General features: G+C 48.3%; 1 protein-coding gene across 2 annotated transcripts in view; it reads left to right on the plus strand.

Moving 5' to 3' along the window:
* The window catches only part of LOC123766495 (ras association domain-containing protein 10), a 266,095-nt gene extending 249,500 nt beyond the window's left edge, over positions 1 to 16,595 (plus strand). For both annotated transcript variants that reach the window (XM_045755683.2, XM_069308312.1), the window contains 2 exons: positions 362 to 561; positions 11,083 to 16,595. In XM_045755683.2, coding sequence (XP_045611639.2) covers positions 362 to 561; positions 11,083 to 12,244 — 1,362 coding nt within the window. In that variant the 3' untranslated portion in view covers positions 12,245 to 16,595. The remainder of the gene's footprint in view (positions 1 to 361; positions 562 to 11,082) is intronic.
* Positions 16,596 to 17,043: the final 448 nt, after the last annotated feature.

The raw sequence follows: 17,043 nt of genomic DNA on the forward strand, positions 1-17,043 counted from the left end.
TGCTGGGGGAGGGTGTATGGGGGTGCTGGGGGAGGGGTGCGTGGGGGGTGCTGGGGGAGAGTGTGGGGGTGTGCTGTGGGAGGGTGTGTGGGTGCTGTGGGAGGGTGTGTGGGTGCTGGGGGAGGGGTGTAGGGGTGCTGTGGGAGGGTGTAGGGGTGCTGGGGGAGGGTGTAGGGTGCTGTGGGAGGGTGTAGGGGTGCTGGGGGAGGGTGTGGGGGTGCTGGGGGAAGGTGTAGGGGTGCTGGGGGAGGGTGTGGGGGGTATATACACCTTTCGCAAGCGGAGAAAATGAATCTCAGATGAATCTTGGTCCTGGCCTCCTGAAGTAGCTCTTCGCTGAAGCTGTAAGTTGTTTCCGCAGGTGTGGCGGACGTGGGGCGAGGCGGTGGGCGAGGTCCGCTTCTCCCTCCGGCGGGTGCGGGATGACGAGGCCGCAGGCGACAACAACAGCAGCTGCGGCAGGCCCGAACGAAGCAGGAGACGCCAGAAATGGCGACATATCCACGGCTCCAAGGAGGCCCTTCACCCGAAGACCCTGGCCAGAGAGGACCACAAATTCAGGTAAGAGAGAGAGAGAGAGAGAGAGAGAGAGAGAGAGAGAGAGAGAGAGAGAGAGAGAGAGAGAGAGAGAGAGAGAGAGAGAGAGAGAGAGAGGAGAGGTGGGGAATTAGCCGAGGGAAGGAGAGAGATAAAATGAGTAAATATGTACTGTATATATGTATGTGTATATATATATATGCGTGTGTGTGTGTGTATATATGGTTCACCTTACAGGGGAGCCATAGTCGGGGACAGGAAGCCTGCAAGATTTATCAAGGTCTTCCCTTAGGCCAATTATTGATGATCTTTACCCTGGGATGTAACCCCCCCCCCCACACAACAGTTTCCTCAGTCACCGGTACCTGCTTACTGCTAACAGAACAGAGGCATTAGGTGAAAGGGGTGCAAAGGAAACATACCCAACCGTCTCTGTTCGGCATGAATCACACACACACACACACACACACACACACACACACACACACACACACACACACACACACACACACACACACACACACACACACACACACACATGAGGGGACATGGGTGGAAACTGGAAACTCAGATGAGTCACAGAGATGTTAGGAAGTTTTCTTTTAGCGTGAGAGTAGTGGGAAAATGGAATGCACTTCGGGAACAGGTTGTGGAAGCAAACTCTAATCATACTTTTAAAATTAGGTATCATAGGGAAATAGGACAGGAGTCATTGCTGTAAACAACCGATGGCTGGAAAGGCGGGATCCAAGAGCCAATGCTCGATCCTGCAAGGACAAATAGGTGAGTACACACACACACACACACACACACACACACACACACACACACACACACACACACACACACACACACACACACACACACACACACACACACACACACACACAAAATCACACACACACACACACAAAATCACACATTGACGGTTGAGAGGCGGGACCAAAGAGCCACAGAGCTCAACCCCCGCAAGCACAACTAGGTGAGTACAACTAGGTGAGTACAACTAGGTGAGTACAACTAGGTGAGTACAACTAGGTGAGTACACTAATTACCATAATGTAACTAAGCAAATGTTGACAAAAACACGCCCCAGAGATATTTCTGCTCCCAGTTGATTGGATACCTCTTTTATCGTGTTCTTTTGTGTGTGTGTTTATTTAATACGGTGATACATGATAGTGGACATGTGTCCACCACCATGGGAACAGGTAACGCCACTAATGACCTCCTGGTGGTGGTCCTCCCACACCAATAACAACAGTGGACACAATGTATCGTTGGTTCAACCCCCGCTAGTTTTTTTTCAGATCCAGGGTTCGCATCTCTGTCGAGAAGTGAATAAGGTGTCAACAAGGGGTAAGGGGTGGGGGTGGGGTTAGTGTCGTAGGGTCGGTATTATAGTGGTGTAACATGGGGGTTCTCAACCATCCCAGCACGGGGAAGATGATCTGTTCGATTTGAAGTCATGCAATTAAGGACTGCTTATGTTTACACAGGTGAGTGCAGGAGGAGATGGTGATTCTCCTCTGTGTCTGCTTTCAGTGTTAATTGAAGGTGATTGTTCACAATCACCAACACGGGTGGTACCGTGTACTGTGTTAGAGACTCCTCGCACAGCTGGTAACCTGGCGTCATTCACAGTGTGCCTTGTTCAGATCTGATGAATGAATGAATGAATGAATGAATGAATGAATGAATGAATGAATGAATGAATGAATGAATGAATGAAAGAACGAATGAATCAAATTGTTGGTAGTGCCACCAACACAAAACCCAAATCATAGTTTTATTCGCAGTTTATCTTCCATTGTTTGCAAGGAAGAGCTTAGTTTGGAGAGAGAGAGAGAGAGGGAGAGAGAGAGAGAGAGAGAGAGAGAGAGAGAGAGAGAGAGAGAGAGAGAGAGAGAGAGAGAGAGAGAGAGAGAGAGAGAGAGAGAGAGAGAGAGAGAGAGAGAGAGAGAGAAAGAGAGATGAGGCTGGGTGTCGCTGCTCCCTCTGGCCAGCGTTACGCCACTCTCCACAAAAAACATCCCAGCTACTGTAGGCGCGCGCCAGAACAGGCAGCAAGTCGGACGTCCTGGCGGTGAAGGGCTCGCACTGACCAGATGCTACTCAACTCTTTATGCCATTCGTATTTATCTACCGTTGAATTATTCACTTGACTATTTAATATGCTCGTGCCCCCTTACCTGGAGGACGGCAGGAATATACAGTTGAGGTTGGCTTGGGTTATATTAAGGGGGGAAAGTACGGTTTGTGTGTGTGTGTGTGGATGAAAATGTGGCAGCGTGCGCCAGTGCCAAAGTGAAGGGCCGCTGATGGTGGGCAGTGTAGCCAGGTGGCACATTCACCTGGGCCACAGTCAGCTTGTGTAGTGACGAGGGGAGGGACCTGGCGCTGACCGGGAGACGACCCATCTTACCAGTGGCCTGTGCGACGGAAGACGACCCCCATCTTATCAGTGACCTGTGCGACGGAAGACGACCCCATCTTACCAGTGGCCTGTGCGACGGAAGACGACCCCATCTTACCAGTGACCTGTGCGACGGGAGACGACACTTGCATCGGACGTCGGACGACCACCCGGACGACCCCTGTCGGTCCCAACCACCGCCCAACACACAAGACCCTCTGAGTTCTCTTCACATCGGCTCAATCAGACTTTTTCTCTCGTTTGAATAGAAGTAGCGTGACATCTACACCGACATCAAAGCCTTAACTTTAACGGGAACACCTGGAACATTGACATATGTGACTTAATATGTAGCAGTGAGGGGGTTCTAAGAACACTGGGTGCGTGGGAGCACACGCCTCAAGGCTGACCTTTCACCAGCTAAAGGCCATCAGACATATCAAACACGCTGGCAGGGAAAGTATCTCTTGCGACTAAAAACTTGTTTTGAAATTCAACTTGGGTGTTTATTAGCAAATACCTAGACTAGTAACTAGTTTAGTGCCACGGCTGCCACTAACTGGGAGTCTGAGTACCACCTGGGAACAGTGGCAACTGGGGTCTGAGAACCACCTGGCAACAGTGGCAACTGGGGTCTGAGTACCACCTGGCAACAGTGGCAACTGGAGTCTGAGTACCACCTGGCAACAGTGGCAACTGGGGTCTGAGTACCACCTACCAACAGTGGCAACTGGGGTCTGAGTACCACCTACCAACAGTGGCAACTGGGGTCTGAGTACCACCTGGCAAGTGGCAAAAACACAAAAAATTCAAATAACCTTAATTTTCTCGTATACATTAATATATATCCATTACAAAATATCCATTTTAGATGATTCAAACATAATTTGTATTGATATCACTTAACAGTTACGAAACATTTTGTTATTCTAGCTTGACTTGTGATAATTTACTTACAAAAGGACTTACAAAATACCTGACAGAGGTGTAAGGTGTAGCAGGTTAGGGGCTAAGTAGTACTAAGGTGTTCAGGGACCTTGACGTCTCCTTCACTCTGGTGGGGACGTCTTGAGGGGTGAGGATGAGGTTCCTGAGGAGTGTGTGTCGGCCAGGGTGTAGAGGGTACTCTACACTCTCCGTCTTGATGCATTGTAAAAGGTATTATGTTGCTGCATCTTGTATTGCCTCTCTGTGTTCCTGCTTGCTTGTTCCTGCTGCTGCTGCTGCTGTCTGTGCTTTACTGGGGCTTCCTGTGTGTTGCTGCTGCCTGTGCTTTACTGGGGCTTCCTGTGTGTTACTGCTGCCTGTGCTTTACTGGTGCTTCCTGCTGCTGCTGCTGTCTGTGCAACACTGGGGCTTCCTGTGTGTTACTGCTGTCTGTGCTTTACTGGGGCTTCCTGTGTGTTACTGCTGCCTATGCTTCACTGGTGCTTCTGTGTCCACTAGCGCCACTTGGGGTAGTGGGCCCCATACCCATCCTGTGGGGGGTAGTTGAAAGGTTAGGTACACAATGACCTCACAAACTGAAACCCAAAATGCATAATTTAAACAACAAATGGTTAAAACAAAAACCCAGCGCTAAAAACATCCACTTGGGACTAGAATATTTGGCAGAACAAAACATTACAATGTGGCAGGGATTTTGGTTACAGCTCTTATGTCAGTCGTGGAAATGCCGAAGTCGTAACAGTGCTTGTAGGAGTGCGACTTGCTACAGTACCCCTCCCTGTCCAGCTGGTTGTTGCCGTGGAGGGGCTTGGTGGGCGGCTGCCGGAGTGTGATGCTCCTTAGGGCGGTCCCCTGTCCTTTTATAGCCTTGTGTTCCTGCTGCTGTCCTCACAAATTTTGCTGGATGCCTTTTAATTATTTTCCTTTTGTTTCGTTTTTCTCCCCCCTCTTCGCCTTTCTCGTTGTCATTTCCTGCTGACCTTGTGGCTGTTTTGATCATTCCTTTTACCTTCTTTTGTTTTGACGCCCGGGTGTTTGAGGAGGCATACTCTTGCACCCGTAGAACTGTAGTACCCAACGTCTCGAACGAGGGGAACCTTTTATTATCAATCCTCCTTTCGTCACTGAACCCGATCTCGACGGACTGACGGTTCTTAAGGTGGCGTTTGTGGGGCGTATACTCACGACGCACCCCTAGGGGGGCCCCGGCATGATCGGCGATAGCTTCTTGTTGGGTGTCCTGCCTCTAATTGTGGCTTCATAGTGGGTGTGAGGGCACATTCGTGAATGAAAATGTCTCTTTTTGTCTTTATGTCATTGAATGTTCCTCTTGTACCCTCTCAGGCTCGTGGGGTGGGCGACCAAGCCCCTGAGTCGGACTGTATTGGAAGACCAGGCTCTGTAGCCCCCGCTGCGTTGGGCCCCAACCTTGCTCCTCCTTTGACCCTCCTGACTTCTCTCCTCAGCTCCCCTCCCTCCTCTGTGGTTGGGTGGAACCACAAGCCCCCAGTGGTGACCACTTCGTCCCCTGGTGCGGCTCAGTCTTTCGTTGTGACTACTGCGTCTTTTAACCCCTCTCTCTCTGGGAGTTCTCAACGCCGTCCGCACCACGGCCGCATTCGCTCGATTCCTTCCCATACTGATGCGTATTAGGCCTTGTTTGGTCCCGCTTCGTGGGCCAAATACTTTGATCTCCGCCCTCTTGATTCTACGCCTGACGATTTCTCCCTCCATAGGCATCTTGTTGATTCCGTAGATGCCTCTGTTACCTTCAACCCCACTTGTCTCGGTACACGTGTCTTTGCTGCTCCTTCTCAGGAGGCAGCTTCCCGCTTGGCTGCCTTATCCTGCCTTGGCGAGACCCCTGTTCGGGTCTCAAAGAACGCTTGGTTGAATGCCAGTGTTGGCACTATTCTCCTCCCGCTCTATATTGCAACCGGTGTTCGGAATCTGCAGGACTGCCACGATGATATTCGGCATATCCTCGATGCCCAGGGCCATTCTGTCCTCTAGGTAGACACGTTTACTCGTCCCCCTCGTGGTCGTCGCTGTCAGCCCCTTCGGGTTGTGAAGATTACCTTTGATGGTAGGACCCTTCTGCGCTCTGTCATTCTTGCTGGTGCCAGGTGCTCCGTCCAGGAGTACATTCCCTCTCCTCGGCTCTATAATAAGTGCTGGAGGTTTGGGCATGGTGCCCTCCGCTGATCTGGAACTGTCTCTCTCTGTCCTTTGTGTAGGGGCGAAGGTCACTCTAAGTTGGAGTGCACTTCTTCCCAGGCTCACTGCCTCAATTACGGTGAGGCCCACCCTACCTTCTCCCGTGCGTGTATACATTACAAGCTTGAGGCAGCCGTCCTCAACTTGAAGCACCGGGAGCGTTTATCTTTTCCTGAGGCGAGGTGCCAGGTTCGCCGGCTCCCACTTTATGCTAACATCTCTTATGCTCGTGTGTTGCGCTCTTCCTCTCCTCGTCCTTCCCACCTTCCTCAGACTCAAAACCGTTTCCGGGCTTCGGACCCTGATACACCCACCGCCCCCTCCTCTGTTCCTTTGAGTTCTGTCCCGAAGGGTCCCCCTCCTGGTCCTCTGTCTGGGATTCCCCTTCTTTCTACCCGGTCTGTCATGTCTCCTGTGTCTTCTTCCTCGTCTCCCTCCGATCCTCCTTCCCATCCTCCTCAGTCTATTGGCTCTCCACGCAACCTGTTAGTACGGGCTGATGTCCATCGCTCTCCCAACGGCCATCGTGTATGCTCTCGTTCAGCTTTTCCTGTTGAGACGCTGGAATCCGTTGCCCAGTACGTAGTTGCTGGGACACCTGTCTCTTTGTGTCAGAAGGGTAAGCCTGGCTCCTCTCCTTCCTCTTCCCCGGTGGGAAAAAATCCTTAGCTTTCTTCCTCGCCCCCTACTTCTGACTCTCGCGCTCCGTCCCCTCCCGTTTCGGTGGTTACGCCCCCTGTTCCTGCTATGGAGGTCTCTTTGGCATCCGCTTCCCTCTGGGTTGGTGCCCTTGCTGAGGTGCGTCCCCTGGTTTCTGCCCCTCCTGCTGCTGTCCTTGACCCTCGGTTATCACCCACTCTTCCTCCTCCGGACCCTACTCGTCCACCCCTGGTTGGTCCTCTAGCTACCTTCCCTCCTTCTTTACTCAGTTTACCCATTTCCCTAACCCTGACTTCCCTGACCCTGACCCTGATCCTGCGCTTCTTTAACGTGCTGTGTTCCCTTTTCGCCTTTGTTTCTTCGTTGTTCTCTGTTGCTGTCCTTCCTCTTCTCGTCGATATCTATTCTTCAATGGAACGTTCGAGGTTATTTCGCCAATTTCTTTGAACTCCAGCTTCTGATTTCGCAGTTTTTGCCCCTTTGTGTCTGTCTCCAGGAGCCGATGCTTGGTGCTCGTCCTGGTCGCTTTCATGGCTATTCCTTTCTCTCCTCCCCCCCCCCCCCCCCCCCCCCACTGCAGCTGTTGCTGGGGCTTCTAACTCTTCTGCTCTCTTGATTCGCTCTGATGTTCCCTTTCTCCCCCTACTTTTTCCTTCGCCTCTCCATTGTTTTGCTACTCGTATCTTTGTGAGGAAATTATACACCGTTTGTTCCATTTATCTCCCCCCGAGTGTCCCACTTTCTCTTCCCGATCTGAAACACCTACTGGACTCCTTGCCGGAGCATGTGCTCCTGCTAGGTGATTTCAATTGACGTCATTCCCTTTGGGGTGATGTTCCGACGAACACCCAGGGTCGCCTTCTTGAACCATTCATCCTCTCCTTTTCCCTGTCTCTTCTGAATTTTGGTAAGCCCACGCATTTAGACTCTCAGACTCGCACCCTTTCCTGTCTTGATCTTTCTCTTTGCTCGTCTTCTCTTTACTTAGATTTCATGTGGCAGGTTCTTGATGACCTCCATGGCAGTGACCATTTCCCCATCCTTGTTACCTTTTTCCCTTTTCACCTTCCCCTCTCCTTCCCTAGGTGGCAGTTTGCTAAGGCAGACTGGAACCTATTTACCCTCAGTGCTGCTCTCTGACCTCTCCCTCGCTCTCTCCTCCTTTTTCTTGACACTGTCTTCGTCGCTGCCCTCCGCTCTATTCCTCGCTCTTCCTCTCGGGGCCCACGGAAGTGCATTCCCTGGTGGAATACAGACTGCACTCGCGCTGTCTGCTGTAAGCGTGCAGCCAGGAAGAGACACTGCCGCCGGCAGACGGCCGATTCTTTTCTTTTATTTCGGAAGGCGAGTGTGGTGGCCTGTAGGGCCATCCGTATGGCTAAACGTGAATGTTGGGTGTCTTATGTCTCCACCATTACGTCCGACACTCCTCTGCGCAGATCTGGAAGCATATCCGCAAGATAGCGGGTAAGTTAGTTCCCGATGTCTCACCGGTCCTTCACCTCCATGGTACTCTTGTGGCGGACCCATTGCAAGTTGCTACCGAACTGGGTTCCCACTTTTCTTCTGTTAGCTCTGGTTTTCATCTTCCCCAATCTTTCCTTCTTTGTAAACCTGTCCTTGAATCTTGTCTTTTGGATTTCTATACTCATCTTCGCCTTCCCTATAACGATCCCTTCTCTCTCTCTGAACTTCGGTCTGCCCTGGCCCTCAGCGGTTCTATGGCAGCGGACTCCGATGGCATTCATTATGAGATGCTTCGCCATCTCCCGCCATGCAAGTCTCAGTATTTATTGAGTCTGTATAATCGGATCTGGGAGTCGTCGTCAGTCCCTGAGGACTGGCTCAATGCCCTTGTCCTCCCTTTTCGCAAACCAGGGTCTCTGGGAACATCCCCTTAGGACTTTCGCCCTATTGCCCTCACCAGTTGTGTCTGCAAACTCTTTGAACGTATGGTTAACGTTCGTTTGATGTGGTTCTTAGAACACTATCACCACCTCTCCCCTTCTCAATTTGGTTTCCGCAAGTGCCGCAGCACAACAGATGTCCTGGTGAACTTGGAGGTCTATATTCGTACTGCTTTTGCTGGGAAGACCTCCGTTGTTGCCATCCGTTTTGACCTGGAAAAGGCTTACAACACCACTTGGCGATATCATATTCTATCCCAGCTTCATTCTTTTGGCCTTTGTGGACATCTCCCTCTCTTTCTCCACAGCTTCCTCTCTCGTCGTTCCTTTTGGGTGAGGCTTGGTACCGCTCTCTGCCTCTTTTCAGCAATACGAAGGTGTGCCCCTAGGTAGTGTTCTGAGCACTACTCTTTTTCTGGTTGCCCTCAATGGTCTTCTTTCCTCTCTTCCTTCAGGCGTCTTCTCCGCTCTTTATGTCGATGATCTTATCCTTTGCTGTCAGGGTGATGATTCGCCTCTCCTTCAACACTGGCTTCAACTTGCGATTGATGCCGTGTCGTCTTGGGCCACCGATCATGGCTTCAGGTTCTCTACATCTAAGACTTGTGCTATGACTTTTACTCGGAAGCGTGTCGTTCTTTGTCCTTCTTTATCGCTTTATGGTCACCCTATTGTGTACAAGGATTCTGCTAAGCTTTTGGGGTTGATTTTTGACACTCGTTTGTCTTGGTCGCCCCATATCTCGTACCTCCGTGTTGAGTGCTCTAAGGCCCTTACCCTCCTTCGGGTATTGTCCCATACTTCTTGGGGAGCGGATAGGCACACTCTCCTCGCTTTACATTCTTCTCTCGTCCTATATAAGCTCGATTATGGTTGCCCTGCTTACTCGTCTGCTTCTCCTTCTACTCTTCGCCGTCTTGATGCTTTACACCATACTGGGTTGCGCCTCAGTTCTGGTGCCTTTCGTTCGACTCCCGTCCTCAGCTTGTATGTTGACACTGGCTTCCTATCTCTCCAGGACCGCCGTGATCGCTACTGTCTTCGCTATCTTGCGCGGCCCTTACAACATCCTTCCTCTCGCCTCTGTCGTGCTTTAATTTTTACCCCTCCTGCGGTTCCTGTTCCTGTTCCTCTTCACCACCTCCCTCTTTTTGTCCGGTTATCTCGCTTACAGGATTCTCTTTCAGTTCGTATTTCTAATGTTTCTACTCGTGTTGTTCCTTCTTTGCCCCCGTGGAGAGTCCCCCTTCCGCAGTTTTGTACATCCTTAACCCACATCATTAAAGCTTTTACCCCTCCTACGGTTCTCAAACGCCTTTTCCTTGAGCACTTTTCTTCTCACTTCTGCTCCGTTTCCGTCTTCACCGATGGGTCTAAGTCTGCGGACGGTGTTGGATACTCTGTTGTTTTTCCTGATTGCACTTGTATGTGTCGCTTACCTCCGGAGACTAGCATCTTCACAGCGGAACTTTATGCTATTCTCTATGCTCTTCGTCTCCTGCTGTCTCGTTGTCAATCTACCTTTGTAGTTGTTGTTGACTCTCGTAGTGCCCTCATGACTCTCGGGTCCTTTAATCCAGTTCATCCAGTGGTTGTCGAGATCCAGCATTGGTTGTTTCTTGCTCACAGTAAATTTAAGTCGGTTGAGTTTTGTTGGGTTCCCAGCCATATTGGTGTCTCTTTAAATGAGCGTGCAGATGCTGCCGCCAGGGAAGCTGTCCGCTCTTGTCCCATCTCTTGATAAGGTATTCCTTATTCCGACTTTTACCTGGTTATCCATTCCTCCATCCTTACCCGTTGGCAGGAAATTGGTCGTCTGTTACTGGTAACAAACTGCGTACTCTTAAGAGTTGTGTGTCCTCGTTGCCGTCCTCCTACCACTGTAACCGGCGATGGGAAACGGCTCTGGGAAGGTTGCGTATTGGCCATACTCGCTTAACGCGTGGTCACTTGATGGAACGCCGCTCTGCTCCTTATTGTCCTAATTGCATTGTCCCTCTTACGATCGTGCATATTCTTGTTGAATGTCCTGACTTCCGGGACGAGCGTGTGTCTTGTTTTCCGACCGTCCCCCGCGGTCGCTTGTCCCTCGATAGTATTCTTGGTGACTCGGATACTTTTGATATCGTTCGCCTTATGCGTTTCTGTTCCCGTATTGGCATCCTTGGTGATATTTAGCGCCCTCTGATTATCCCGCACATTTGATGATGCAACATAGCCTTTCCGGTTTGGTGCCTTCTTTTGATAATTACTTACTTGCTATAGTAGTATGGCTGCTGTCACAGTAGTATGACTGGTTGTCACAGTAGTGTGTAAATGATTGTATTGTTAGTAGTTAAGACAGCGGTAATTAACAATATTGTAGTGAAGTACATTGTGTATTGTTTCTCTCTGCAGCGAGACGATGGAGCGACTGATGCGGCTGGTAGTGGCTCAGGGCGAGACCATCCAGACGCAGCTGCGGCGCCTGCAGGAGAGGGAGCAGCAGATCGAGCAGTACGAGCAGCAGATGCACCTCCTCCGTGTCCAGAACCTTGGCACCGACTACCTCCTCCACTCCTACCTCAAGGACGACCAAGGCGAGGCCAAGGACGAGCCAAGCAGCGAGGAGAAGAGTAACGACTCGGGGGTAGTGACGGAGGAGGTGGTGGAGGGCAGCCAGAGTGTGGAGAGCGTGGCAGGCCTGGAGGACATCCAGGAGTTTGCCTCCATTTTGGCCAGGATGGAGGAAGTCAACATCCGGCTCCTGCACGAGGAGGAGACTCTGGCCAGCATGGCGACGAGCGTCAACGCTGCCTACGAGCAGCACAACGATGAGGCGGAGCTCCTGCAGCAGGAGCTGCTGTGCGTCTCCCATATCCACGCTCAGCTGGTGACGGACGCGCGGCAAAATGAACAGACCTTGCGCGAGACCGAGGCCATCCTATGGGAGCAACGGAAGCAACTCGAGTTGCTACTCAAGGAAGACACCGAGTCCGACCTGGAGACTCGCGCACTAAGACAGCATCTAGACTACATTATACACCTTCCTCCCTCTGCCTTCCAGCTCCCAGGTGCTGGAGATAGTCCCCCGCAGCCGGCCACAGCTGCCACCACTGCCAGAGTGCCGCCTGTAAGTACCTTAAAGAACAATAACACAGACCTTCCTCGGGTATCCACCACCAGACAAAGCAACCAAGTCACAGTAGAGGATAAGGATGCCCCACCTCCGCTGCCCTTGTGCCCGCCACCTCCGCTGCCCTCCTGCCCGCCACCCATCACAGAGGAGGACGAGGAAGATGATCGAGACTCAGCCAAAAACAGCAGCTTGTGCGTGAGCTCACGATCCAGCACGTCTTCCGAAGCCTCAGCCAACAGCATAAACACTACGACCTCCGCGACACCAGCGCCCAGTAAGGTCTTGTCCTCCTCCTCCTCCTCTCACCCTCTAACATCCTCTAAGACTAATGAAGCAGGAGGCAAAGATACAGACTCAACGGACTCGAATTCAGACACAGGGTTGAGTTCGCTTCACAGTAGTAGTGATGAAGGCGTTTATGTGTTGGACACTCTTGTCTGAGGTGAAGCTAATTCAATAATTTTTTTATAAACAGTGGTGTCCGTTGAACATTTACAGATGGCATTTCTATGAACACATTCCTATAGTGCTGGGATATAAGTGGCAGTGGAACACTTTATTACAAACAATGCTGTGAAACTAGTAAGGTTGTTTGTGAAACAACTGAGTGTGATCTCATACTGTCGGGGGGCCCGAGACCCCCTCATACTGGAGAGTATAGAACTATGCAACCAGTGAACCAAATATGTATACTCAGTGAAATCGTTAATGCTGTGTTCATACCTTAATTATTAATTGAGATTTATATTACGAGAGATAGCGGGATAACAGTCCGCACATTACTGTATATTGTATATAGATGTTGAGTATGTGAGCTCCATGTGCTCAACCCGCACTCATTGTTATATATCACAAACAAATATTATTTTCTGTACTTCCGAGGTGCCTTTAGGGAGAAAGGGTCACCCCCAGCTCACTCTTGAAGCTTTATCATGGATTTTAAGGAACGGTGAATCTTGTGTATCTTTTGTCGTGATTTTCATTCATTTGGGAAACAGAAATTGAATGCTGGACTGCGGGTACCTGCGGGTACCTGCGGGTACCTGCGGGTGTATTCCACTTGTTGAAGGAGTACTGAGGAGGGTGGCGGCGGTGTTGGGCTCTCAATAATGTCCCGGGTCTCACTGCGTAGCACTCTGGTGGAGCAATGTCTTTACTTGATGTTTGGAGTCAAGTAATGTGCAAGTTCAGTGCTCTGTATAGGCTGCCAGTCTGGGTTATCTACCTTATCAGGGATTTTCAGTGAAGCCTCACATTATCTCAATAAATTAAAGGTTAATTAATATTTCGTCATCAGTTACTGAAGTATTTTCATGCTTGTGTTGATACGTAGAGACATGCAGCTGGCTAGGCTTATACACCCATAGCTTCAGATTACCTCCAACTTTGCTTTAGGAATGAAGAAAATATCGTTGACGCCAATATTGACAGTTCTGTAAATCTACTGAAACAGATGTCAAGGCTGTGTGTGTGTGTGTGTGTGTGTGTGTGTGTGTGTGTGTGTGTGTGTGTGTGTGTGTGTGTGTGTGTGTGTGTGTGTGTGTGTGTGTGTGTGTAGTGTAGTGTCAGCGCGTTTAGGACATCCCGTTTGGCAATGGTGGTTTTGGTCGCATCAGATGGTGATGTCATAGTTATTAGTCCACTGCAATGGATTTAGGTGCCTCAGTTACAATCTTAAGTTAACTGGGTGTTTCAACAGTTACTTGCGTCTCTCTCACACTCACCTTCATAGTCTGGAGGAAACCCGTAGTGTGTTTCAACCAGGTAATCAACCAGGTAACCTCCTGAAACGTGCTGCAGTATAGCCTTCCCGGCTTGGTGCCTTCTTTGATAATTATTTACTTCCTTCTGAAACTTGTTCCATTGCAACTTTTGCAACAGGTTATTCTATACGTTTGCTCCAGTACACAGGGAAGATCAAATTGTAGATGTGTTTTATTAAGGAATATATTTTGCTCGTCGTAAAATTAGGATAATAACGATGTATAGACGGGTGGCCAGGACACCGCTGGTGTTGGCCGCCGCACTCCTTCCTGCTCTTTCACTGTTAACCAAGAGAATACTGTAGTCGTGATCCCGTACTACAGTGCATCAGTACGAGTGTTCTTGAGTGTTGTTATATGAGTATTAATGGCGGTTATCACGTCTAATTACAGAGCTGAATTTTTCAGTGTGGTTTGAGGGCTTCGCTGACGTCATTTTGTATTCTGAAATCCCGAGCATAAGTGTTACACATTATAACTTATACATTATAGACCTCTCAGAAAAGCTTTATGGCCATAAATATGTTACCTAACAAATGAATAATTACAAATTTATTCTGGGTGTTTTTTACTCTCAGGGTTGATGCCTTTTGAGTTATAATTATTGAAATATGGTAAATTGCAGAGGAAGTAGATAGTTGCGAATAGACGTTATATAAAGTTTTACGTCTTCCTGGAGCTGTAAACTGAGAACTCCATTAGGCCGAACAAATGACAGTCATACAATTCATTGATTTTCCACTCCAATACTACAAAAGCCTAGCGCTTTAGAAATGAACACTAATTCTAAATTGTTTATACTGCTATACCATATAATTTTTTTATGATTATTTTTATAAACTCAAATAAGTGTGTTTTGAGTCTCAGCTTTTAATGGAATCTTTAAAAAGGAGGACAGAAATAGCCAAAGTTACTCAATCCTTTTAGGATTTTTTTTATCTCAATAAACCTATTTGAACTTGGAATCGTTAAAAACTAAATGTTAGGCGTTTTTGCCCATTACTGAAGGTACATATGCCACATTATTATAACTGAAAATCAGCTCATTACACAAGAAATACACATTTAGATATGTGCTGTATGTATGTATGTATGTATGTATGTATGTATGTATGTATGTATGTATGTATGTATGTATGTATGTATGTATGTATGTACGTACTTCGCGCGGAACCTATTCTAGCGTGAATTCAACCCTTGTAACAGCAAATTGTAATTAATGTATTAATTAATGTAATTATTTAATGTGTTAATGTATTTTCTTTGTTGTGAAGCTATTACAAGTTAAATTTCAAACACTGGAGGGTTTTATATGATACAGAATTTATATGATACAGAAGAGTCTTATGTATTTGTGTAGTATATTTTGTGATCTTAAATAACGTGTTTCATTATATTTTGTTAATAAAAAGGAAGGGGGTGGTAGGAGAAAAGCACACATAAACTGTGTTGGAGGGGACCTACATTCCCTCCAATGCGTTACGTGTGGTTTCCTCCGAGGCTAAGGGTCCCCCTTCTTCCAGCCAGAGGTTTTGTTAATTGTATTGTGATCGTCTGTCTCTGTTTTCTATTTGAATGTTTGCCTGATGGAATTGTTTGATATATCCTGTATATGTGTGTAGGATTGGCTGATCATCTATTTATGGGCGTACCTGATCACTTGTCAGGTGTGTGTGTTTGCCTAATTTATCTATCCTGTATGTGCTTGCCTAATCTGGTGTGTGTGTGTGTGTACTCACCTATTTGTGCTTGCGGGGGTTGAGCTCTGGCTGTTTGGTCCCGCCTCTCAACTGTCAATCAACTGGTGTACAGATTCCTGAGCTTACTGGGCTCTATCATATCTACATTTGAAACTGTGTATGGAGTCAGCCTCCACTACATCACTGCCTAATACATTCCATCTGTTAACTACCCTAACACTGAAAAAGTTCTTTCTAACGTCCCTGTGGCTCATTTGGGTACTCAGTTTCCACCTGTGTCCCCTTGTTAGCGTACCACCCGTATTAAACAGTTTATCTTTATCTACCCTGTCAATTCCTCTGAGAATTTTGTTGGTAGTGATCATGTCTTCCAGTGTCGTGAGGTGCATTTCAGGCAGCCTTTCCTCGTAACTCATGCCTCTTAGTTCTGGGACTTGCCTAGTGACATACCTCTGAACTTTTTCAAGCTTCGTTGGGAGAAGCTGGAAAAGTTTGTTTCATGGGAGAAGTTATTTGCATCCCTTATCCAATGGAGTACTTTCCCTCTCACTCCTGCCTGCATCTCCAGCTATCGCACTAGTCTCTGATGTGGTACTGTGTCAAAGGCTTTCTGGCAATCTAAAAATATGCAGTCTTCCCACCCCTCTCTTTCCTGCCTGATTCTTGTTGCTTGATCGTAGAATTCAATTAATCTTGTGAGGCATGACTTGCCATCCCTGAAACTATGTTGGTGTCGTGACACAAAGTTCCCTCGCTCCAGATGTTCCACTAGCTTTTTTCGCACAATTTTCTCCAATAACTTGCATGGTATGCAAGTTAGGGACACTGACCTGTAGTTCAGTGTCTCCTGTCTATCCTGTGTGTACTCACCTATACTCACCTATATGTGCTTGCAGGAACGAGCATTGACTCTTGGATCCCGCCTTTCTAGCTATCGGTTGTTTACAGCAATGACTCCTGTCCCATTTCCCTATCATACCTAGTTTTAAAAGTATGAATAGTATTTGGTTCCACAACCTGTTCCCCAAGTGCATTCCATTTTTCTACTACTCTCACGCTAAAAGAAAACTTCCTAACATCTCTGTGACTCATCTGAGTTTCCAGTTTCCACCCATGTCCCCTCGTTCTGTTATTATTACGTGTGAACATTTCATCTATTTCCACTTTGTCAATTCCCCTGAGTATTTTATATGTCCCTATCATATCTCCTCTCTCCCTTCTTTTCTCTAGTGTCGTAACTAGAGTGTGTGTATGTGTGTGTGTGTGTGTGTGTGTGTGTGTGTGTGTGTGTGTGTGTGTGTGTGTGTGTGTGTGTGTGTGTGTGTGTGTGTGTACTCACCTAGTTGTACTCACCTAGTTGTGTTTGCGGGGGTTGAGCTCTGGCTCTTTGGTCCCGCCTCTCAACCGTCAATCAACAGGTGTACAGATTCCTGAGTGACTGTGTGTGTGTGTGTGCGTGCGTGCGTGTGTGCGTGCGTGCGTGCGTGCGTGCTTGCCTGACGTCTCTGTAATCCACAGTGGATACTGAACATATATATATCCTGAGGTTTTTATCAAACGTATCGGTAAGATTATTTGCCCCATGAAACAAACTTTTCCCAATATCAAAGAATGACAATATTCTACCCTAATATACAGACGAAGTGTCAGAAAAATGTCCCGTTGACACGGGGAAGAGAGATGACGGCACGAATCAAAATACTGAGGCGTTCACGTGGAGGACAGCAGCATAGCACAATTAGAGTTACGCATTTGTTATCCAGTATTACTAGCAGTA

Source organism: Procambarus clarkii, chromosome 62, assembly GCF_040958095.1.
Source record: "Procambarus clarkii isolate CNS0578487 chromosome 62, FALCON_Pclarkii_2.0, whole genome shotgun sequence".
Taxonomy (NCBI): Eukaryota; Metazoa; Arthropoda; class Malacostraca; order Decapoda; family Cambaridae; genus Procambarus; species Procambarus clarkii.